Here is a 25891-nt window from a genome sequence, read left to right on the forward strand (position 1 = left end):
CCTACAAGGGGTTCCTTGGAAGGTTTGTTACAAGGGGGTCCCAGAGAAATTATTTCACTGGATATTGCAGGTTCTGCTCTAGTAACTAACCCAATGAGATATTGTATTTCACACACTCTTCACTGTTATAAAAATTGGTTTGTGACCCACTGTTTGGGAACCAGTGAGTGATATAATGCAGTGGTTCTCAAAGTGGATTCCAGGGACTCTGTGGGTTCCTTTTGAAGGGTCTAAATTGACCCATGGCCATGGCATACAACAACAAGTCTGTAACTATTCTAACAGCATACAAATGAACCAAATGTGATTCCATTTACTGTCAGAGTTAAGGGGACCTTGAAATGTAAAAGTTTGAGAAATACTGATATGTGTATGTGTTCAGTTCTCACACCATATTTCACACCACACAAGTCACAGTGCTGGTTCACCGGGATGCGCGTCCCCGTGATGGAGACGGAGGAGCATGTGACTCCGCTGTATTGCGTGCAGGGGGGCGGAGCGGAGCGCGTGACCCATCCATCCATCGTATCGTACTACGGCAGGCTGCGCGCAACCTCTCTGCTCTGTCCTGCGTGGCACACACAGTGAATTTCCCTTCCAAACAACTGATTCTGCAGCGGACGGAAGCTTTAATTCTTTAAAACACAACACAGACACAAACATACACACGGCGACAAACTCATATTGTGACTCTACTGACGGATTAATAGCGGGTTTTAATTGAAAACGTGGAATTGTGTCGGCAACCGAAGAGAAGAAGCTTGGTAGTAGAACGACTAGATACTGAGTGGTTCATGGACACAGACATTGTCCCCGAAAAGAAAAGGTAACGTTAAATATTTACTTCTGTTTGGTGGACTTATAATTGCATTAAGATGTTTTTTTCCAATGCTCATTGGCTTCCCTTCCTCCGAGTGTCGCTCGGCGGAAAAATAAACATACAAAACAATAAAAAACGGAATTTTAACTTTTTTTTTCCTTCATTGAATATGTGCATTTTTTTGCTCTTTCTTTGGTGCCAAATGCGTCACTTCTACTGAGCGAAAAGCTCGTGCGAGCCCGTTGTTGACTACTAAAACAACTTTTGAACGCTCCGTTGGATGGTTAATAAATACACTGACGTTATACATTGTGTCTTTGTGTGGCGTGGGTTTTAATTGGAGGTTGTGTATGTGTGTTTAACGATGCAGTTGCTAGCTAGCTGCATCTGCTGTTGGTCGCAGCCTACTCTATGGTCGCAGCTAGCAACATTAGCGTGCTAGCAGGCTGGTCATCTGATTGGAGTGTAACGTTACGTTATCTCCTGGATCGGTTGCTTTTGTTCAGTGGTTCTCAAACCATTTTGTGTCACGGACCCCCACATTGACACATAATAGCCCCGCAGACCCCTATTTGAAAAGATATGACCAGGGACCCACACAAAAGAAGATATTTTTAGGCTCTAGCGGTGATTCCGAACCATTTTAATTTCAAGGACCCCCCAATTTGCCATGCATTTAGGCTACTGGCTTCTGGAAACCAATTTATATTGTAAATCAAAGTTACTCTCTGAGTTACAGACACCTAAGGGTCCATTTGGTACAACCAAACTATCATTTAGCTGGGGACCCCCTGAAACTCCCCCAAGGACCCCTTGTGGCTTACTGGCAGTGTGCACCAATTTGAGAACCAATGCCCGCCATTCCGAAACACCGCTATTCCGAACGTTGACTTCTAACCCTAACCCTTATTCTAACCCTAACCCTACCCCTAACCCTACCCCTAACCCTAACCCTGCTTCGGAATAGCGGTGTTTCGGAATGGCGGACTGTTGCCCCATAGTCCATGGTCAACCATGTAGAGAGTGTGTGTGTGTGTGTGTGTGTGTGTGTGTGTGTGTGTGTGTGTGTGTGTGTGTGTGTGTGTGTGTGTGTGTGTGTGTGTGTGTGTGTGTGTGGTCTAGTGCTGACAGTGAAGTGAAAGTTGTTTCTGTCTCGATTCATGTTCCTTTGAGGGCCTTTGAGGGCGTGGGTACAAGTGGTGTCTATAACATTTTAGTATTACTCTACGTCAAGTTAATTGTGAAATAGGAAGTACCGGCGTGGTGGTGCTAATGGCTGGAACCAAGCATGTGAGTTTATAGAGATATTCCCTCCTGATTGGCTACCATTGCCTTCTAAAGATTGTGTATGCTACCTGACGGTCACTTATCTCCCGATTAGGGAGTCTTATTGGTAGTGAAAAGAAAAACATGAAACTGTCTTCCTTTTCCCCAAAATCTGTTTTTCATTTTCAGTCTTGATTAGGCTACAAACATAATTTGGTTTGTTTAAGCCTATATCTATTATGATGACTCCAGATTTAGTCGAAGTGTTGTTAGTCCAATCAATGATTGGTCTGAAATCTACATTTGAGCCATGTCGCCGTTACCATGTGGATCCTGAGTGTGTTACTCCAGGTGATAAGTGAAGGTACTAAATGTGGCCTACTGGCAGTGTGCAGAAGAAATGTGGCGCTTTTGAGACCCTTCAGTTTGCAAGATTAGCTTCAGACACTCAGACAGACACACACAACATTACACACCCTATTATGGCCATACTCTGCGATTGTTAAAAAAAGGGTGTTGTGTCAAAATATTGATTTTTGGCATAAACTATATTTAACATTTTCCATTACTTGTTTGTTGCCCAGTTTGAAAATAAACTTTAATTCTGCAGCTTGTAAATGTATGGTGACATGCTAACATAGGAGATGGGTCCTATGACGCCAGGGCTAAACTGTAGCTTGCGCAACGGACGGCGTCAAAAAATGAACCGGTGCAAATTTTGAAGTTGGACACCGTCACCGAACGCAGCGCAAAGTCAGCAATGGAGCACCCTTCATTGATTAAAAAGGGAACATTCCCTGTGTCGACACCGGCATGACGCCCGATGGCTGCAGTGGAGCCCTGGCGTGAGGCAATGGACCAAACTAGAGTCAAGTCAACCACATTTGTGTATGAACTATGAATCAGATTTTGGCTTTATTTATTTTACTTGTCATCCTCTGCCAACAATGGGCAGCCTTTTACATAATTTATAGTATAATGCTGACTGATGGATGTATTCTCATCAAGAAGCATATTAGGTTATTATGTTAGCAGTTGGCATGAATATATGGTACTTTTCAAACATCCTTGCTGCATACTAATGTTAAGGTTTTCTTAAAAAATACTTTTATATTTTCTCACAGTGAATATATTTGGAGTGCGGAAATAATGCAACATTCTTGGACTGCAGTTTGACAGTTTCCTCTTTCCGGCGGTGTATACTGTTAGATTGTTTCTGGTGGTGTCCATCATAACATTGTATAGCAGCCCTAGGTCAGGTCTCGGATGCCAATTTACTATTTTAGACTTAAAGGACAACTTTTTGCAACAAGGGTTCATATTTTAGATAGTCATTAGAGTAAAGAAAAGATGAGTGTTAAAATGTTTTAATTTACTTCTTTCTATCATTTTAGCGATTTTAACGATTTTGATTTGCATGCATGCCCCCAAGTTGGAGGCATGCATGCAATTGTGGCTAATGTATTTTTAGACACAATAAGCCCATTCCCAAGATGCACAGCAATCTTTCTTGGGCAGATGTGACTTATGGGGGCTGTACGCATGCCCCCAACCACTGAAATCAAAATATTAAAATGGCTAAAACAATAGAAAGCAGTAAATGAAAACATTTTAAACACTAATCTTTTCTTTTCTCTAATTCCAATCTAAAATATGAACCCTTTTTGTAAAAAAACAAAGTTGTCCTTTAATACTTAAAGGATAAATCAAATTTATTAACTTACTTATGACGTAAAACATTTAAAGGCATTTTTGTCAGTGATGCAATTCAGCTTAAGTGAAACAAGCTGATGCGCACTTGTCCCATGTGTGTTTTAAGTAGATCTGGTTCTGTTTAAATAGCATTTGTGAGACCTGTGAACTTCCCTGATCTTGTTATTTCTGTGTCATCTCTTAATCACTAGGGCTTTACGTCAGAGGGAGTGGCTTGTTGTGTGTAGCAATTTAGTACAATGTACACTGTACAGACTTAGACGAGTCCAATTGTCACTGTCTTTGATGATGAGAGAGACTACATATTAGAAACTTTGGGAATTAAATTGTGATGCTCACTGTCAAGGGATCCATTTATGAGCTTGCACCTTTTCTACCATCATGATTAAATGTCTTATGGACCATGCCAAAACATGAAGAGAACAAGTAGTGTATGGCTGCAGAGAGGCACCGTTGTCAGAGTTAAATAAGACATGCCCTCGGTAGGTGGTTATGGCAGTCAATTTCAACTACTTTTTTTAGTCTGGGTTCTTCCATTGGTGTCAAAATCCCAGAAAGGTAATGGAAAAGGGAATTTGATCTCTCTGGGCCTTGTAAACAGCTGTGACAACCAGGCATGGAATTTCGTCATTTTAGGGGCAAGGCCACTTGGCCTTTGGTGTTGTCCATTTGTTGAGGACACAAAGGCCAAATGCCAGGGCAGGAAGGCAATACAATAAAACAAGATTTTAGTCCATTGAAAGAATTTGTTTAATTTAAGGGTTAGGGATGATAACCTAATCTGCAGTGAATTAGATAAATGATGATAAATGATGATATTTACAATCTGATCCATGCTCAACCGGCGCTAGTCAGGTCCGCGGACTACTGGTTGAGAAACACTGCTGGACCGGGCTGATGCGCGCGTCATAGCAGTGCGCGCTGACTTGCCTGACTGTATCAACTCTATGGACTGGATGCGTTTTGTTTACCTCCTGCCTCTGCATGCATGCTTGACACGAAAGCTCGCTTGTTAATGGCAGCGTCGCCGTTGTGTGCGATGATCACAAAATACACTACTCGTCGTTAATGCGACACACCCGTGGACGCGGTCGGTCGGCGAGGGAGAGCGAGCGCTCCCACTACGTTCCATGGACTTTGTCACTCCGCTTCTAGTCTCTAGAGAACAGACTCCATGCTAACGCAAGGAAAAGCAATTATTTATTATAATTATTATTAGGGCTTCGATGCAAGTTCTGATGGGTGCAGCTGCATAAGTTGGGTTGCTTAAAGTAATGCGCCGTTGTGCTCTCCTCTCAGCTGCTGCTTAGCGGGGGAAAAAAGTGAAAAAAGTCGATCGACGCGTCGATTTTCGGCCAAATTCGGCCGATTCGCAAATAATGCGTTGATTAACATCCCTAGTGTCTACTGTCTATTGACAAGGAAGAGACGGAGGAGAAAGTGGTACAGTCAGCTGGGGCATTAAGGCCACTGACTCAGGTCATGCCATTGGTTTGAGGGGCACAAGGCCAAACTGAGGGGCAATGGCTGTTATGGCCTTCATAGCCTCCATGAAATTCCTGCCCTGGTGACAACAGTCATCTCAAATATTGTTAAAGTTGTTAAACGCGTTGTGAGCTCAAACTCATGAAGTTATCCTTTGTCACTGGCGATGGATTTCTGTCAGTTGGACTCCAAAGAGCCCTAATAGGAGATCCGTAGATCTGCAAAATAAGGATAAAAGGTGGGGGTGAGGGGGTGCAGAAATTGCGATGGTCTGGACATCTGGACGAGTAGCCTTGCTTCAGTTAATTCCAGTCGTTACAATTCAGCCATGATCGTGCGAGTGACTGCACTCGCATGCAAAAATGCATTCCATCAAACTTTCAGATGCTGTTTTCCTGTGAGCGGCAAACCTTTGGATGCCACTCACAACGGTCGCTTCCACAAGCTTGTATGTCAGCTATTCTCTGCACACAAACACCATCACATGATGAAGTATTATGTTACACTAGGGAGTGCCGCACAAGCCAACAATACACAGACTATGTTGAATGAACAAAAACAACACTTTCCAAAACAACAGGTTTGGGGATCTGTTGGGAATTGATGATTACAAACCGGCACCTGCATGTGCAGTCTCAATGTGTGTAAACAAATAATTGGTCTATGAACACAACACAAATTTCCTACTCTGATGCGAGCTACTATAAGGTGATCAGTATTGCCAAGTATGTTCCGATTTGCTACATTTAAATGTATGTTAGTGAAAAACACACAGAAGAAAATAGGCTTGCAAATCGTTTGTTTTCAATCATGTCATTTATTTTCTAATAAGCCTAGACTATCATTCATGCCTGCACTAATGTGCACTAGTTGTAAAGTACACCATCACCGCAAGCCTTTTTATGGCTGTACTCTTCTCGTGTCATTCTAGACTTAATTGTGTAAAGACTAAATTGGAGAGCAGCTCGTATTTCTGGTGTGGAAACTGTGAGGATTGCTGATCGGTATAACAGTCAACCCCAAAAGACACTAGTTCGAAATTGGAAAGAGTTAACTACAGTTAATGGATGTCATTATCTTTTGATCTGGAGTAGTAGAGTCCTCTATGTAGGCAATGTAAGTCCCTAAATGTAAATGTACTAGAATTTCGTCTGGCTTTGCCGGTCTCATCCCAGTGTTTGCGTGCTCACACGCACGTGCACAGCTGCTCCAAGGTATCGTGCGCACATACACACAGACGTGCGCATTTCCAAACTGAGATGTAGCGGAAAACTTCATACATTCACTGCGCGGATGCTACAAACACTGAGGTAATAGTGAGCTGTTGCTTCAAGGCATCGCACGCACATACACACACACATTTCCAAACAGAGAAATGTAATACAGACACAGTGCGGACACTACATACACTATGGCACCTTCCCGCGACCCCACTTTGGGTCGCGAGATCCGCAAGGACGATGCAGGCAGCAAAGTTGCAAACAAACACACAGACATAGACTCCATGTCACCATGACAGCGGCGACAGCTCCTAGCCAATGATTATATTATATACATATCATGTGATCTGTTATTTGCTGGTCAAAATATGGAGGCATTTATCATAAATGAAGGGTTGTCTTAACGATATCCTGGTTTTGTGAAAAGGGTAAAAAGTGGGGAAGTAATTTAGTATGTCTAGACTATTTGGTGCAAAAGGCATAATGACCTGTCGTGTGTGTAGTCTACAAAGTGTGTATACGTATTACGTACAAGAACACGATGCGATGCGAGAGTGCAGTCTAGCCAACACCAACTCCTGATTCACTGCCCTCAACACTGCTATCGTCAGGTATAGACCTCCTTTGGCTCTGGGGCATCGTGAGGTGGGAGCCAGTCCTCTATGGGCAGGAGGGCAAGCTTCCGCGTGCATCACAGAAACGGAAGTTGGTAGGCCAATCAGAGGCAGGTGGGGGCAGACCTTTGGTGTGTCAACCTGGCAGTCGGTATTGCTGGTTTGGTTGGTTCGGTATTCAATAAATTGGCCACACTGGTACAACCAATAAAGTTTATTCAAACGTTTTGTGCGCATGTGCAACCAAAATGTCGCATGCTTGAGCCCTGTCCATGTAACTCCCTTGAGCTGTACTTTCAGTACTTCCGGTTAGACATTCTCTGTAGTAGTCTCGTGCAGCATGAGGGATAGTATAAAGAAAAAACTAAACAAACTCCAAAAAGTTCAGACTCAGAGGCCTTTGACATTGGTGCATACAGTAGCTTTGTGAGTGAATAACAGAATCCCTTTAGCCTCATGCAACATTTAGCTCCATGCAAGGCAAGCCTATGCAAGAAATGACTGCCTACATCAGGCTTGTTCTTGCTTTTAATTAAGGTAGTTTAACTTGTGTGTTACGATGAATTAGGGCTGTTTCAGTGGGCAGGAGAATGTAATCTGGGTCTTATTTACTAGCCCATACTAATTTTGTTTAAGAATGTGTCATAAATAAACACTTTTGTTACATGTCACGTATACTGCAAACACTCTATAAACAAAACTTTTTTATTAAAAAAATGTTTTGGTCTGTTAATGCTATGTATTATTTGATTTCAACAGCAGTGTGCCCTTGACTTCAGCAGCACTCTGTCCTCTGCGGTTGGGCAGTGTGTTTCCCTGAAGTGGGTTATGTAACAGTAACAGACATGGCAATGTTGAGTGGTCATCGGATTGAAAGAGCAACTGAGACTGAATGCTTCCCTGTCAAATCTGGCTAGCTTCTGATAACAAAACAATTTAGTCGAAGAACAGGTTTGTTTTATGACCGTAACTTGGACATTTTCATTTGAAGATCCAACATCCCACCTTATTTGTTTGTGTCCGACTCTGAACTAACATTGGTTACATAATGGCGCTAATCATCATAATAGCCAGTAGCCATAGCTGAATGGGTAGAGAGGCCTCCAGGGAAACAGAAGGTCCCAGGTTCAGTTTACCACCAGTGCTCAATATTACCACCTGGGTCAGCTGGCTGAAGCTGAAACTGAATTCCCCTGCAGATTTAATAGGGTCTATATTATGATTATTGATATCTAAACCAGGGGTCTTCAACGTTTTCAGGCCAAGGACCCCTTAACTGAGAGGGAGATAAAGCAGGGACCCCAGTACATACTGTATAAAATTGGGTTGCAGATTTTCTTCGATTTCATGAAAGCACTGTCAATAGTTTATGTTGGATTTGTGTTAATGTGCTTTTTCAGACATTTAACCAAATCGCCGATACTCAGTAAATTTGACCCTTTTATATAGATAACTATTTTTGTGCTGCGAGGCGTTGAGAGCTTGTAGATCGTCTATTTTTGGCTAAAGTTCTCCTCAGAATAGGGATGCAAGGGTTCAAGACAAGTTGTTCATTGAAAATAGTGATCCTATCACACAAAGATTTGGTGGCCCCCCTGAAGTAACTCTGAAGACCCCCTAGGGGTCCCGGAACCCCTGTTGAAGACCCCTGATCTAAACAAAGCAAGGCAACAAAGTCGGTGCTGCTAGGCATGCATGGCTATGTGTGTAGACATGTTATGTAATGGTGACCTGCTTTTAAGGCTTCTGTTTATTTTTTTCTCATGTTTTATGCGACAGTCAAAGGTTTGTTCCCTGTTTTCTCCCAGTTCCATACAATTATGCAATTTAGGAAAGGACTATGAAGTCCAGGTAATAAAAATAATAATAGTATTTATTACTAGTATCACTGAAAACAACTTTATTCATATTCAGTACTTGTCTTGTATCAGATCAAAGTACAAAAGAAGACTAAATGACACAAACTGAACTTTTAGTTTTCCATGGCGTTAAGTTATAATTTTGTTTATTTTTAAGGTTTGTCATGTTACTAATACACTGTTGCTGAGTATGGCTGAGTTTAAAAAAGCAAACATGCAAATGCAATGCTGTTTCATGTCATAGTCACCCTTAGTGTTTTGGATTCCTGTACTTGTGCCAGGGGTAGATGCCTGGACTTGATCCATCACTAGTGACTGCAGGCCTATAGCCTGGGATCACTTCCAATCCGTTCGGTAGCGGAAACAGCCTACATCATTTTGTAGTCATCAGACGGACTACACTTTGGCCGAAACTACCAAACCGGAATCAGTTTTAACCCCAAACCCAGGAGATAATTTTAGGGCCTGCCCAATAAAACCCTTCATGAGGTGTAGTTTTGGTCCAACTCGTAGCGACTGGCAATACTACACGTCTCTCTCTCGCATTTAAATAGGGATTGGGTAAACAAACAGGGGGGACCTAAACAAAGCGACGCCGCTTCTTCTGCCTGTTGCCGGTTTAGGCCACGCCTTGACCGGATCACATGGCCCATTTAACACGAATACCAGACTTTCCTCCGAGGTGGAAAGACTGGTGACGCGAGGTTACCAGTAGCATAGCCCAGGGTTTAGAAAGTATGCCCCCCTGGTGAAGCGCCAGAGCATTGCAGCTGCTTGCTGAGAGACCTGAGATAGTCAGTTGGATGGACAACATGACGTTTCTAGCAGATCCAGGAAATGTCTGACACAGTTATTTATTATCTATATTAATTTGGCTAAATTATGCATGTAGAGAAATGAAGAGCACGTCTTACTTTTGGTTGCTATTCATACTGTGCACACAGGTGCTCATTCATCTGTACTGGAGGACTTGTGTAAACCAAAACTTGGCAGTCGTACAACTCGTACGCAGTGTAGAAATTGTCAGTTGTTCATGAGGAAGCGATGTTGGTAAACCTGACTTTTACTCTCCCTCTCTTTCTCTCAAAGTTGCAAATCGGCTATTGCAGATGGGCCTCTCAAGCATACACTGGGTCAGACCCATTTGAAGGGTCACGGACAAATCTTTATGGGTCCACAGTAAAATATCCCTTTATTTTTTGTTTCCAACATTTTGTTTTTATTGACCATTATTTCAAAACATTATCAAAATGTTTTCATTAAATAAAAAATTATTCAATTGTTTTTCAAAAGAAAATGGCCAATCTACAAGCTCACAGCATGGCGCGAAGCTTGTAGATTTGCTATTTTCACTAGCTTGGGTCCTGGGCAGACATCAAATGTCTCTTTTGGGTCTTGAGCTAAAAGGTGTGGGAAACACTGTTGTAGACTGTAGAGTAAGGATGAGTGGCATAATTAATCTGGATGAGTTTTGGCACTGTGGTACCAAATCCTGCTGGAAAAGGAAATCAGAATCTCGATAAAGCTTAATCCAACATAACGGAAGCTCAAAGTGCTCTAAAATATCCTGTTACTGTTAGATGGGCCGATGTCTGTGTTGTGACTTGACTTGATTAAATAGAGTGCATCAATACCAGCAGATGACTTGGCGTCCATGATGCCTTCAAGCAACTTGGATTCTGCATTTCATTTGGAAATCAAGGTCCCAGAGTGTCTGGAGGAAGAGTGAGAAGCACAGAGTCAGAGTTGCTTGAAGTCCAGTGTGAAGTTTCCACAGTCGGTGACGATTTTCTGGGGTGCCATGTCATCTGCGGGTGTTCTTCCACTGTGTTTTATCAAGTCGAGACGGAGTCAACACAGCCATCTACCACAGGAGATTTCTGTATTATAAATGCTTTTTTGAGTGGTCTAATATTTTTAGATTTAGACATTACAATTATTTTACATTGCTTGTTAGGTTTAAAATGTCGGGCACTGACATTTATATTGGTTGTGATTCATGCTGTTCATTTTGTACTTTTCCAGAGCTGAAATGTCTCCATTATTTGTTGCATTTCGCTGTCTAAAATATTTCCCCGAGGATCAGCCTATTGTGTGGTACCAGTCCATTAGCCACACCTTTTATAAGCAGCGATGTTGCTAGGTTTTCAATGTAATGGGTCCCGGGACCCACAGGTGGTCATTCAAATCAAATGGGTCACAGAATAGGAATTGTATGGGTCCCCAATAAAATGTTTTTGAGCCTTGTGAGCTTGTAGATTGCCTATTTTCAAAATGTTTGCCTCTTTCTTATATTATTTTACCATTTGGCTAAAGTTTGAACAGTTTTTATAGTATAGTGTGTTGATTGCTTTTGATGCAGTTATGGTCTTTTTATTTTCTTTCGTGAGGTATTAAAAAGGTCTTAAGTCCTTGAATTGGGACTTCACTGTCATCTGGCGACCCCTCCAAAATCATTTGGGGCAGACACTCTCTGGAGAGGAGATTAATCCTGCAAACGGATTCACGTTGATGTTGTGAGCGAATGTCCACCTGTGGGACTCTCGCATTATAAGTGTTGAATTTGTTCGTAACTTCATAGCAGGATAAAGTTGTATGCGTCCCGTGGATGCGATGATGCTTTGCTTAATGCTCCTTTATTAAAAAATAAGGATGCAGGGCTAGCGGCATAACTGTATAAGGAATGAACACTGATGGATGCTATCTTCCCTTCTAAATAGCGTAGTCCTGGGATGGGGATAACATATGTAGCGCTACAAATAATTATCATCCTACTTCTTCACATGCTGTTCATTTACTGTGTGGCTAAGTTTACTTATAGATGCTTCCTTTTCAAGTGCTTAAGCATACATGAGATAGATACAAATATCTCAAAGATACAGATTATAAACTTGCTTTTTTAAGTGAGTTTCTGTTCAAATTTGAGTATGCCTAACCCTAGCATTGAAGCTGTATTTATAGTCTAACAATCTACAGTGGAAATCAATCAAGATCACAAATTGGATCAATAACGAGAAACAGAACTGTCATAGGCAAATCCTGATAACCAGGGCTAAGCATACACATTGCGTGAGTGAATTTGAGACTGAATGCTTCCCATTGTGACATATTTGTCACTAATGTCACAATGTTAATCAATAGCTATCAAGGATACCTGCCAGCCATTGACCAGATCACTTACAGTATATCTACCGTAGAAGCACAATCGACCAAACAGGATGTGTGACCTCTGAGTCACTGTAATCGATCCATATGTCACATTATGGTGAGAAGAACTAAAGTCAATAGCACAATTTCATGGCTATAATTAAGCCTATTTTAATTATTGTTAAACAGTTGGCTGGTGTAACAGAAGATGTGACATCAGTAACCTCCATTATTGAACTGTAGCTTGATTTTAAAAAAAAAGTGGTCTTCTGAAAGAGAAGTAGGTGTGTGTCTGCAATCTGTCCATGTTGGGTGTTTTTTTTCCAGTTGAGTGGAGTCTGGGGATCCAAGATCATAAATGTCAGGATGATTGGTGTCGTACAGTAGCCCAGCTGTGTGCACCAGAAGGCAGACTAGAGAATCCATGTGAACCGAGCCCCCTCACTCAGCCAATCACTTAAGGGGTTCACTTTGCTTCCTTTGCTCAGCAGCAGCCAATAAGACGGCTGGCGAGGGAGCAGGATGGCGTCTAGAGTAGCTTGCGCTCGCTCAGTTGCTTGTAGACAGTCGCTCAGCTACCGCAGCCCTCTGCAGCCAACAGGCGGGCCAGTGTGTGGGAAAAACGTCTGAATCAGCAGGCTGTCTAAGACAGGCGGAGAGACAGAGATGATGGTATCCGTGGTGGTGTGTATGCTCGGGTCAGACTCAGAACAGGACCATGGCCAGGCTGTAGCTGACCTGTCACCTGTCTTCCGCAGGGTGAGCTCGGAGAAGAGAAAGGAGAAGTCACGCGATGCTGCGCGATGTCGACGGGGGAAGGAGTCGGAGGTGTTCTACGAGCTGGCCCAGGAGCTGCCCCTGCCCCACAGCGTCACCTCTAACATGGACAAGGCCTCCATCATGAGGCTCACCATCAGCTACTTGCGTTTGAGGACGCTGCTCAGCGCTGGTGAGTGCAGTTAATCAACTTACTTACCCGTATGGGACGGGTCCATTATTGTATGTTTTGTGTATTTGTTTGGGGTCGAGGATAGCACATGAACTAGGTGGCTCCAGTAGTTAGTAGAAATAACCTGGCACTATATGCAACTATATTCCTGTTCTTCTGTTAACTTTAAGGGAAACTAACTATACTCACATTGACAGTTTGTGCTGAGTCAAAGGCGTATAGTGTACAACAGGATGAAAAACAACCTAAAAATAAGCAGTGTTTTAAAACCTTAAAACATTTTAAAATAGCAATTAAACAATGACAGACCACAAGATACTGTAAGAGCATGGGGGAGGGTGCAGGAATACATGGAATGAGTCTAGGGTGATTCTAATGCTTGGGAGAAGAGGTGTGTTGGCAAACTTAAACAGTGGATAGAACAGTGGGCAGAAGACCTTTCAGAGTTTTACCAAACACGGAAAAAGCTTGGATTACACCAATTCTGTCTCAACCCTGTGTGTGTGTGTGTGTGTGTGTGTGTGTGTGTGTGTGTGTGTGTGTGTGTGTGTGTGTGTGTGTGTGTGTGTGTGTGTGTGTGTGTGTGTGTGTGTGTGTGTGTGTGTGTGTGTGTGTGTGTGTGTGTGTGTGTGTGTGTGTGTGTGTGTGTGTGTGTGCGTGCTCACTAAATTCTTAACTCATTGGTTGCCCACGAGGTGGCAACGCATCAATCTCTTTGATGTCTACGTGTGCCCAACGACGCGTTTGCCGCGTTGTACAGTAAACTATACTGTACTGTAGCTACTGTACTTGGCTACCGCGGTGATGAAACAAACTCCATTTCCCAAAATGCACCGCGGGATCACATGACCGGGAAGTGCTGTCTTCTCGATCACTGCCCTGTTTAGCTGCTGCACAAAGATGCAGTTTTCTCCTAATCTAGCTTTTAAATCACTTGTTCAAAACGGCGGCCTCTTCTACTGGCCGTCACACAAACGCTGTGGCTTAGGATTGATAAAAAACGGTCCTGACTGAAAGAAAAGATTTTCGCGAAATAAACAGGACATGTTTGGATTACATTTACTCGGATTACTTTTTTCGCCAGTACCTCGAAGGTAGGTAAAATGGCGGGTTGCCATGGGCACCAGCAAATTAAATGTTGAATAATTCTGGGCATTCAATGTGTTAAGAGCTGGATGATTTATGGAATCCTGATAATTAAAATGTTCATGCCGACCGTCCACATGTTCTCCTTTCCCTTTCTTTGTTTGTCACTTGCCAAATCCCATTTCCTTCTTGCTCTCTGTTCCAGATGAGCCACAGGCAGTGGAGGAGACAGAGCTGGACAGCCAGTTGAACAGCTCCTACCTGAAGGCTCTGGAGGGATTCCTCCTGGTGCTGTCTGAGGACGGAGACATGATCTATCTCTCCGAGAATGTCAACAAGTGCCTGGGGCTGGCGCAGGTTGGTTTGGTTTCCTTTACTCTGAAATAAATTATGGTCATTATAATAAGTAGTAGTAATGTAATGTAATAAAACAAGAGAGAAAAAGTTTTGAATTTGTGAGTACTGAGTATGAGGCATATAAATGATTATAATAACGGATATAATGTGGATAATATTGACATTTTGATTTTAGACGGCACTTGGATAAAAAAACTCTGATAACTGAATCTTTATCTTATATTAAGATATAGTAAGACCAGTCTGTTCCATATAGCTTGTTGATGTATTTACACGCTCTGTTCTGTCTTTGTCCACTGCAGTTTGACATGACCGGACACAGTGTGTTTGACTACACACACCCCTGTGATCAGGAGGAGCTGAGAGAAATGCTGGTCCACAGAACAGGTGAGGAAAACATTAAGTCTGCCCCATCCTAAAATGCCTCTAATGGAGAGACAGGCATAGACAAGCACACAAGTCAATGCATCAATCAGCGAGGAGCGTCATTTGCTCTAAGCTGGCAAATTCACATTATGAAGCTGTCAGAACGAGTTGGCATTTCCCACTCCAGTCCTTTGGTCACGTATGATTAATGTCGTTTGGTCTATACTCGCATGCACTCAGCATTATTGGCACAGTGCAGTGAATCATTGGCATATTTCCTTCCTTGCTTTACACAACAGTATTAGGGATAGGTCTGAATGACTGCTTACCGTATTCAATGATTTGTTCCCGAGGGTCAATGTCAATTTAAAACATTTGGACCATTTATATAAGAATATAAGGTAAGAATTTAGTAAAAAGAGAGTCAATACATTTTTGTTATGAAACACTTATGCACACATAAATACAAACTAGACTGCATGTAATGATGTAGAGCAGGTATTTCTGTAACATGCAACCATGATGACAAGACAGATAATTACTTTTTCTCTCATGCTGTGCTGTCATTTCAGGCTCCAAAAAAGCCAAGGAACCAAACACAGAACGCAGCTTTTTCCTTCGAATGAAATGTACCCTTACTAGTAGGGGGCGAACAGTAAATGTAAAGTCGGCCACATGGAAGGTAAGCAAAAAGAGAACACACACATTTGTTTACCTTGTTGTAGAACCTTCTATAAATTCACAAAATCTCTGAGAGTTTGTCACCAGCGTATCTCGAGAACCCCCTGACTGATGCATTGAGTGGGAAGTCAGTCGGATCAGTGGATCTCCCAAAAATATTGATTAAACCCCAAATCCCCATAATATGGAGTACCCTGATGTCATCAATATAATGTCATAGGACTGACAATATACTGACCTGGACTCCATATTTGGGCATGCCTGACACAGAACTCCATATATGGGCATAAAAAAGACACAGACAGACAGGTACAAGGGATATGCAATAACTATGCATTCCTAACTTGCATTGTCCCTGAGTATGTCTAGTTACTAATTCATTTGTCTTGTCTTGTCTTGTCTTGTCTTGTCTTGTCTTGTCTTGTCTTGTCTTGTCTTGTCTTGTCGTGTCGTGTCCCATTAACATCCCTGAAATAAAGCTACATTATGTAACTTTCAATCTTTACAACTAACGAAATTGTCTTTGCCTCCCTGCTCTTATATTAAGACATTTAAGCCCCTTTTCGACTGCAGTTTTAGCACCACACCACACCACACCACACTACACTACACCGCACCACATAAAAAATATCTACATTTTCCATTACAAAAAAGTACCCCTATCGGTAAGAAACAAATTGACCCTTTTAACTAATATAAATTTGTATTACAACTATCCTAATTATAATGCACTTTAATGGATTATAACTGTGATTATAATACATTATAAAGTATTAATGTATTATGATAATTAAAATACACTATAATAGATTATAATAGTGGTTATAACACAATAGAATCTATTATCATGTATTACAACTATATCCTGGTGGTCTAAATGAAAAGTCAGTGAGTGATCAGTCATTATGAAGTGTTTGGCCCTGTTTGGCCTAGCTCAGACCTACTCTAGAGTGGATACTTTTTAGTACCCTGTTTAGTACCACTTTCACACCACTCTACCCAGGTCCTTGTAGTGAAAAACCTGGCACAAGTGGGCGGTGTGGTGTGGAGTTGGGCCAGTGGAAAATGGGCTTTAGATCCTGTGGTACTGCTTGAAAGTCAAAATTAAATTTTCTTAACCCCTTGTCCAAAAGCTGTATTTGCAGTAAGATTGACTTTAGTATACATTACTGTCACTAACGGTAGCCTGTCATGTTTGTTTAGCAATAACAAACAAACATCCTCTTTCTGCATCTCCCCAGGTACTCCACTGTTCAGGTCAAGTGCGAGTCTTTCAGACCCCCACTGAGAAGACAACCAGCGGACACAAGGAGTTGCCTGTTCCCTACCTGGTGCTGATTTGTGATCCCATTCCACACCCTTCTAACATTGAAGCCCCCCTGGATACCAAGACCTTCCTCAGCCGCCACACCCTGGACATGAAGTTCACCTACTGTGACGAGAGGTTGGTACTGCTCACGTTCTCCAAATTGTTCACACTTAATGAGGTTGTGTAAGGAACAAGCTTATCATAAGCTGCTGTGTGCAGCGCTTGTCACTTTTCCATGAATGGATGGAAGCGCAACCGTAGCCGGTGTAGTGCTACAGAGCCACTTAGTGTTAAGGATGAGTACAGCATGCGCTGAGCTTGCATTTATATACCTGCTGTCAGAAGAATTGAATAAATTGTTTTTATTTGTCATGCGTCTTATAGAATCACAGAGCTAATGGGGTATGACCCAGAGGACCTGTTGGATCGCTCTGTGTATGAATACTATCATGCCCTGGACTCAGACCATCTCAACAAGACCCACCACAACTGTAAGCACAAAACACCTCTAGCAGTGAATAAATCACCATTAGATAAAAAGCTTTCAACTGGCTTCCTTATTTTGTTGTTGTTTGTTATTATAGGATTTGTTTCTAGTTGAATATTTTTCAACAAGAAAGATATTTTTGCATTTTCCTCGTATAACGAGGTATCACCCCCAATATGACTTTTTTTCAATTGATTACTCATGCCATGGAGACTTGAGTTCAATAATATTTTTTTGTATTTGTCACATTCTTATGACAATAATTTGATTACAATAAATTTACCCCCATTGAGTCCGGATTGGGACCCAAATGCATTTGGGTCCCCATCCGGAATCAATGGGGGTAAATTTGCTATATTGTCTGTCTGTCTGTCTGTCTGTCTGTCTGTCTGTCTGTCTCTTAGGAATGCGACAAATACAAAATATATATTTCCCTCAAGTCTCCATGGCATGAGTAATCAAAGAAAAAGTCATTTTGGGGGTGAACTACTCCTTTAAGAGGTTAATCTAGTTACCATGAGGATGCTGTTTTTGTGAAACTTAAACAAATGGCTGCACTAATGGAAAACATTATCTCTCCTATTCTTTCTTTACATTTCCTTCAGTATTTACAAAAGGTCAGGTCAGCACAGGCCAGTACCGAATGTTGGCCAAGAGAGGAGGCTTTGTTTGGGTGGAGACCCAGGCCACAGTCATATACAACAACAAGAACTCCCAACCACAGTGTGTGGTTTGCGTCAACTATGTGCTCAGGTACTTTCAATGTTCAGGAAGCAGGGGGCATGTCTGTTCAGAAGAGACAAGAAGTACAGATATATCTGAAAACTATAATAATGGCGTGACTCTCTGTAATCATAGTGATGTTGGTGATGTCAGTCTTGTACTAACTCACAGAGCGACGCCAATAATAAAGGCACATGCTTTTATCATTTATCTCTGGCATATTGATGATGTGATATTGATGACGGTAATCTCCACAATTTGGGAACTGTTTCAGCCCGACCCAAGCCCCATTGATTTTGGAGATGAAAATTAAATATTACAACAGTTAGCGTACTGCTAGCATACATGATAAAGATGGCACAGATCAGTCCAGTGGTCTGTGAGATTGGCTCTGAATGGACAAAAAGACAGACCCTTTTATAGATGACTAGCCACTTACAGAGCCATACCATTCCTTCCATGATCTTTTTTTTCCCACAGAAGTACAATAATTCAAGCAAAAGATTGCCGTACTAATATATGGTATGCGTGTTTCCTCTGCTACAGTGGCATCCAAGAGGAGAAGCTGGTCTTGTCTCTGGAGCAGATCGAGGATGTTAAGCCAGTGAAAGAGGAGAAGGAGCAGGTGGTAGAGAGCTGCCAGACAGAGAAGTCTCCAGCTCCAGCTCTCCAGCTGGAAAAGGAGAAAGGCCACATGCTTGATGTGATCAAGCTGTTCAGCAACACAACGGAGACCCAACCAATGACGAGCCTGTATGACCAGCTGAAGGAGGAGCCTGAAGCTCTCACGCTCCTGGCCCCAGCTGCTGGAGACACCATCATTTCCCTGGATTTCAGCTGTCCTGGTAAGCACACCCACACCCACCCACACACACATCCTCCACGTATGTAATGTGTCTGCTGTTTTGTTTCTTGAGATTAATTGTACAGTGTGTGTTTTCGGCCGAATATCGGAGCGAATTTCGGAGCACGTAAATAAAATAATCGATCTCACGTTTGCACACTGCCCCCGTTTCGTATTTATTTCTTATTTCTCTTATTCTCATCTCTTACTTTTAGCTATAGCAATGTTCAGACAAATAGGCTAACATCGATTGAAATAAAAGTCACTACTCTGTGGATAGCTTTAAAGCACAGCTCAAGACCCATTTCTTTACTCTTGCTTTTAGCTGAATGTTTAAATCCCTGTGCTGCTAATTGACGTCCGCACTGTTCTGAAATTGTTCTTCAATCTTTTATGTTTTTTATTTTTTCTGCTTTATTGTAATCATTGTAATGTATTTTGTTTCCCTTCTGTTAAGCACTTGTGCTTCATCTTCTGCTCTTTAAAACGCTTTGAGCTGCATTTCATGTCATGAAAGGTGCTATAGAAATAGAGTTTTATTATTATTATTACTAGACCTATATCAGAATCATAACAGTATTCTGGCTGCTTGGCCTCTCCATCCTGCAGACTCTGAGATCCAGCTGCTCAAGGAGGTTCCTCTCTACAATGATGTGATGCTGCCTGCCACCAGTGACAAGCTGGCCTTGCCCTTCTCCCCCATGCCGCCCAGTGAGCCTCCCCAGATCACCAGCAGCAACACCTCAAGGAAAACAGAGGCTGAGCCCTACACACCAGTTCCTTCCAGCACAACCGGAAACCCAAACCTGGGCCAGAGCTCCACAGAAGTAAGACTTTATATAGAATGTTTCAGTCTGGTGTTTAATTTAATTTCAGTTTAGCTTTAGTTTTAGCTTGCATAATTACACCAAGTGTTGTCTCTGTTCACCCATTTATCTGTAATAACTGGTGGGGACAGAAAGACCGTGCATGTCACATACAGGCTGCTTGCACACTTCAGCGCCGTTGCTCAGATCAAAATGGGAAGATTATGTAAACACAAATAATTACAATTTCAACAGGTACACTGTACAGTTAACAGTGACATAGTATTTAAATTATCTATATAACATTGAAAATGTTTTTATACAGTTGAATACAAAACCCTCCCAACACACACCTGGTGGGGACAGAAAGATATGTGCATGTCACATATATAGGCTGCTTGCACACTTCAGCTCCTGTACACAAACAACATTCAATGAGTACAGGCTAACTGCAATCAATTCAATTTCTATAAGTCTGCCTAAATCATTCATCTGCTTAAAAGTGTGCACAGATTACAATAAATGCAAGATTTTGACACTTTATATCATGCAAAGGGAGGAGAGCTGTAAACGGCAGCCTACCGTTGCTCAGATCAAAACAGGAAGAAAGAGCAACATCATGTGACCGCAAACCATGAATTTTTCTTCCACCGGGGAGGGCGCTGTTGTTCAGTCAATGTAGTATAGAGAACACAGCATGGAATGCAAATATCTAGGCAGTACATTAGGTTTAAACAGTGTCAATTGACTATATATTGACGAATTTCATTCAAATAAAAAAACAAACATTAAATGACTCCTGTTACACTAGCAACTTTTCTTTCTTTCTTTCTTTTTACTTTTAGTTAACTAGCGTCTGCTAAATGCCTAAATTGTGATTGTAGATTTGACTGGTGCTGAGAATTGATTTGTTATTGTCTCCCTTGCAGCCTGACAGCCCGATGGACTTCTTTTTCTCCATGGACTCGGACTCGGATTTCAAACTAGACCTAGTAGAGAAGCTGTTTGCCATTGATACAGAACCCAAGACCCCTTTCTCGACACAGGTACAGTCCCAGGACTACTGTATTTTAATGACTGTGAAGATCTTTAGTGGGTTCAGAGTGTGTTTAGTTTTTTATTTATACACACATTTTAAAACGAGGCTGATGCACACCTCAAAGGTTGGTGACAGGTGCGTAGGACAAAATGCATATGTTTTCTTTCTTTCTTTTTTTCTTGAAAGTGACAGTCCTTTTCTTTGATTTTATTCTCAGAGATCCCCTTTTTGAATATCTTAATAGTGTCTTCCCTGAGGATAGCACATAGATGTATTAGAAATATGTATTTCCATTGTACTCCTCGATGTCCGTAAACAGGACTATAAAGAAATAGCATTACATAATCACTATTCTCAATAACTACAACATCATCTTGAATAGGCACTTTGGGATTGAAGCTCAACACAGCTTGTTTTTATTTTCCTCCCCCCAAGGCCATGGATGACCTTGACCTGGAGATGTTGGCTCCGTACATCCCCATGGACGATGATTTCCAGCTGCGCACTCTGTCCCCAGATGAGCTTCTGCCTTCTGACCCGGTCAAATGCTCAGAAAACTCCCTTCCTCACCTTACACAGGAGCTCCACACCTTTCTCAGCTCCACAAATAAGAACACAGCCGCCCCTGTCCCAGTGCCCCCTGAGCCACCAGTTACACCCAATCCTTTGTTCATGTTGTCTAAGGGGTAAGCAAGACTTCCAAAGCACATGGCGCTGTATCCTTATATCTTATAGCTTATATCCTATCCGTTATTATATGGGCCATAAATATATAAATGTAAGCTAATTGCGTATTAGAAACAGCCCTGTTGGATCGACAATGTCATACTGTGTACATGCTACAATGACTTCTTTCATCAACCTTTTTAATTATAGATGCCATACCACTGAAGCCTAACGTTAAAATCCCTGTCCCTCTGTTCCAGAAGCCCGCAGTTGGACAAAGAAGTCTTACTGAGGACGCTGGCAGCACAGAACGTACAGCGCAAACGAAAACTGGGTGATGTCGGGGAGGCTGTTGCATTGGTAAATCCTTCTTATTGTTAGAATAATGCTTTTTTCTCTTTTTATGCTTGAGGGATGACTAACTTGAGTTACTTTAATTTCCCAGGGCACCTTACTCCAGGAAGTGCCTGGGCAGGGGAAAAAGCTGAGGGTGAATGAGACTGTAACACCAGAGTCACTCTCGCGTACGACCATACTGCTCCTACCTACAGGTGAGTGAGTAGACTCAGGACGTTAAAGATGAATTTAAACCCTGGAATTTTAAATGATGTGGAAAAAAACATTATATCGTTTTTTTTAATATAATATTATATAGTATTATATAATGTCTACTGTTCATTCTCTTGAACAGTAAACCTTTTATGACCACCCAGACATTTTCCGTACAGAAAATGTTTTTAGTTAAACTTGCAAAAGAATCGACTAGTTGTTGACGTAACATTATCTACAATAACTATGCTGTCCCACGTCTCCTCTCATTCTCAGACCTGGCTAGTCGTCTCTTGAGCAGCTCATCGGATGGTGGCTCCTCTCCCTTCACCCTTCCGCAGCTCACTCATTACGACTACGAGGTCAACGCACCTGTACTGGGTCGCCAGCACCTGTTGCAGGGGGAGGATCTGCTCAGAGCTCTGGACCAAGTCAACTGACACATTGCTTAGCCTGCCTCCTGCTGGACTTGACCGGACACTACACTTTCTCCCTGACACACTCCCTTTTCTAACCCCCATCTCACCCTACACAGTAAAGTCCTCCGCTTTAATTCAACTCTGAGTTAAATTAACCTGAAGATTTCCCTGTGTCCCACCCTGCTGTTCCTTATTTATGTCTGTATCAGTTTAAACTTTGTAGTGTGGCTGCCATCTGTGCACACTATGTGATCTCTGTAGCATTCCACCATGATGAACACAATAGCAGCTGTTGGGTTTTGGTGTAAGGGGTTCGGGCACGAAAAGACACCTAATAGACAGCACACACAGCGCCATCTACAGATGACCCTGTTCCAGCAGGTCACCATAGAACCTGGCGCTACTGCCAGCAGTGTATTGTAAGCTTAAGTCGCACAATTTATATTTTCTTAAAAAAACAATATTACCAGCAATATATATTAAGCCTTTTTAAACTTAGTTTTAACAGGATTTCAACTATTTTATTTTATTTGTGGTCCTCCTGTACTCCTAGGTTGTAGTACTCGTACTTAACAAAACGTCTTTAGTCCAGAAGTTCCTTGATTCTTTTTTTTTTCTTTTAAACCCAAGGTGGTCTAAATGATGGATACCGGTCGATGTTTAGAATGAGGGGTTACTGGAGGACTTTAGAGTACTCTGAAATAAAAAGACATGACCCTCCTGATGTTCTGCCATCATGGCAGTTAGTTTCACAGACATGAATACGTAGACACCGAATTGGCCACTGGGGTAGTCTGTCAACGTCACTGCCATATTCGCAGGGGACAGTTGCCAAAATAAATCTTAGTCTTTTTTACAAGTACAGAGTACTTATGACTAAAACGTTTTTCTTTTAGAACCATTGCTGTTACTATCTATGTGAGGTGTTTTGATGTGAAAACTCACTTTTTAAATTTAACAAAGTATACTATATATCATAACGTAACTACATTTCTGCAAATTGTAACAAACCAAACTTGAAAATGGGTTGAGAATTCAGCTTTAGAGATGTGATGTTTCAATTGTGAATAGATGACCTGCTTCAATAGACATGCGTACATGTGGCATTAGGAGTCACAGCTTGTCCCTAGTACCCCTGGCCATGTTGACGCATCACTCCAATGAACAGTAGCAGCCAATGCGGTATCTACATGTCCAAATCTTTGGTTAGTAACGGGTACACATTATTGTGTATTATTATTTTATGCTTTAACTATTGAAAAATAGCAGATATACAATGCGAGCTTGTAGATCTGCTATTTTTTAAAAATCGTGAAAATTTGAATTTTGACCCGATTCTATAAGTGTCTTTTGAATCCTAAGGTTTTTTTGAAAAACCTATGTCTCTATGTCAGCCTTCTGGCTAGCCATCGTCAAAGAAAAGGTCCTTTTCACTTAACTGGAGCTCAGTTAGTCTGTTCTTGAGAGACTACTATGTCAGTGGTTCTCAAACCGTTTCATGTGAAGGACCCCCAAAATGATATTTATTTGGCCACGGACACCCATCTCAAAATATCTAGTTCCAGGGACCACCCAGAAGCAAACGTTTGCTTTGAAAATACATATAGTCAAAGATTTGCACACATTTTCACGACTTTTTCAAAAATAGATCTACAAGCTCGGTGCGTGGCACTCGGTGCCGCGCTGTGAGCTTGTATATCTGCTATTTTTCACTGGTTAAAGCATTCAATAATTCCAGGCCTAAATGGGTTAATGTGTTGAAATGATTTAGCACCGCCATGGACAGTTTCAGTAGCAAAGTAGATTAAAGCAGATTTGTGTGTTCAAGCATATAACAGTCTTCTGATTTGACCCATCACAAGCATTGCCTGCAAGTCTTTTTTATTATTATTATTGTTTGCGATGTTATCTTTCAGTTTTAAAGAATGTTTGTCGATGGGATGGTTTGTATTGGATTCATGTTGATGGTAGCTCAAATAACGTACTGATAACTGATAACTATGATAATGACATCATGCCTCAGTGGCATGTAGTTTGCATTCAGTGTATTTTGAGCACAATTAGTGTGATTTTGGTTTTATATGCAGTGCTTTAGCAACCATGTTGAAACAGTCAACTATTTGCATACTGTATAAGTAAATCAATGTATGTTTCTATTTTTGTTCCTGTTTCATTTTACTCCTTGATTATGTCAACAAAAACAAGAGTCATTAAATCTGGAGCTAGAAAGTTATGTCCCGACTCTGAAGTTGTTTGGCTGGCGGTCTAATTTTGGTTTAGAACACCATTAGGGCAGTACAACCAGTGACAAATATATTTTTCTTAACCCTCTCCAAGCGTTGAAAGAAATTTACCTTCCCCACCAAATAGTGACGAACAGCAGTTTGATACTCGTATCATTCTATAGTTCTGTTCCTTTTTTCTCCAAGTACCTTTTTTAAGACTTTCTTCAGCAGAGAGACTTTGCAGTGATTTATGACAGGCTTGTCAAAGTGGTCGGTTGGGCTGGATCTGTGTCCCAGAAGGGAGTTATTTTTATAGTTATGTTTTTGTGTACACGGTTAACCATCAAACATCCCTCCTCTATTCCAAAGTGTATGGTTCTCAGAAATGAAGTACAAATATTGTTCTCATTCTCAAAATCTCATCTTTCTTCTTGGTTCCATCAGCATCAAGACAGCTTCGGTAAAAATGTATCAGACTTCAAAATAAGACTGATAATACGATGTGGAACTTGTATAACTGTTAATGCTGGTTTTATTTCGAAGCCTGCCTACTGGAAGTCCATAAGTCTCTTAATGACTAGGCCAACATCTTTTAGCTAAATTGTATTTTAAGTTTTTAGAAATGGATTTCTTCAGTGTGTGTACTGTACATATATTTAAATTCAATTCAAAATGTTATTACCCTCCCATGGACTCAAATAAAAAAACGGTATACCTCACTTGGGACAAAAGAAATAAAAGGATTATCCTTGTTTTCCTCCAGTGTAATCCGCCCATAAATATTGAAGGGTCCCAAATCTCCATTTAATGGTTACCAGTCGGAGATAAATACATTTATGCAGTTGTTCAGTAGATGTCACTTTCCTTTTGTTAGTATTTTTTTTAAGCTGTGATTATTGCTGTCAATTTGAACTATTTGAAAGTAATGTTTTTTCTTCATTCTTGAAAGACTTGAGTTCTGACCATTAAAGTTTTGAATTAATGTTACATACTCTAGTACAGTACTAGTAGATTCATAAAAATCCTTATTTGCTAGTTTATAATGTACTGGTGATTATCATCATGGGAATTTCAGTTCTCAAACTTAATTTCTCAGTTTTATACCATTGGTCCATAACGCAGTGTTGGGTATCTGTTCCTTGTTTCATGTTGCTGTCTAACATTAAATTGCTTTAATAATATATTGCTTTGTTTAAAACACTTCTTATGAAACCACTTCAAACACTTGTTGAAGTTGCCAGATGTGACAATACAGAGCATA

At 41.3% G+C, this 25891-nt stretch overlaps 1 protein-coding gene across 1 annotated transcript; it reads left to right on the forward strand.

The window, feature by feature from the left end:
- The first annotated feature begins 577 nt into the window (after window positions 1–577).
- hif1aa (hypoxia inducible factor 1 subunit alpha a) lies at window positions 578–24638 on the forward strand. The gene is made up of 15 exons (XM_080750414.1): window positions 578–826; window positions 12883–13073; window positions 14365–14516; window positions 14819–14903; window positions 15455–15564; window positions 16805–17007; window positions 17257–17363; window positions 17965–18112; window positions 18629–18927; window positions 19536–19753; window positions 20662–20778; window positions 21207–21457; window positions 21698–21797; window positions 21883–21988; window positions 22263–24638. The coding sequence occupies exons 1-15, from the start codon at window positions 795–797 to the stop codon at window positions 22424–22426; spliced, it is 2283 nt and encodes a 760-aa protein (XP_080606540.1). The 5' UTR covers window positions 578–794; the 3' UTR covers window positions 22427–24638.
- Window positions 24639–25891: the final 1253 nt, after the last annotated feature.

Source organism: Nannobrachium achirus, assembly GCF_963921795.1.
Source record: "Nannobrachium achirus genome assembly, chromosome: 20".
NCBI classification, from domain to species: Eukaryota; Metazoa; Chordata; class Actinopteri; order Myctophiformes; family Myctophidae; genus Nannobrachium; species Nannobrachium achirus.

Coding starts and splice junctions, on each gene's coding strand:
- hif1aa (XM_080750414.1), top strand. CDS start 795: ATGGACACAGACATTGTCCCCGAAAAGAAAAG. Junction 14,904..15,454: donor AATGCTGGTCCACAGAACAG/GTGAGGAAAACA, acceptor CTGTCATTTCAG/GCTCCAAAAAAGCCAAGGAA. Junction 18,113..18,628: donor TGCGTCAACTATGTGCTCAG/GTACTTTCAATG, acceptor CCTCTGCTACAG/TGGCATCCAAGAGGAGAAGC.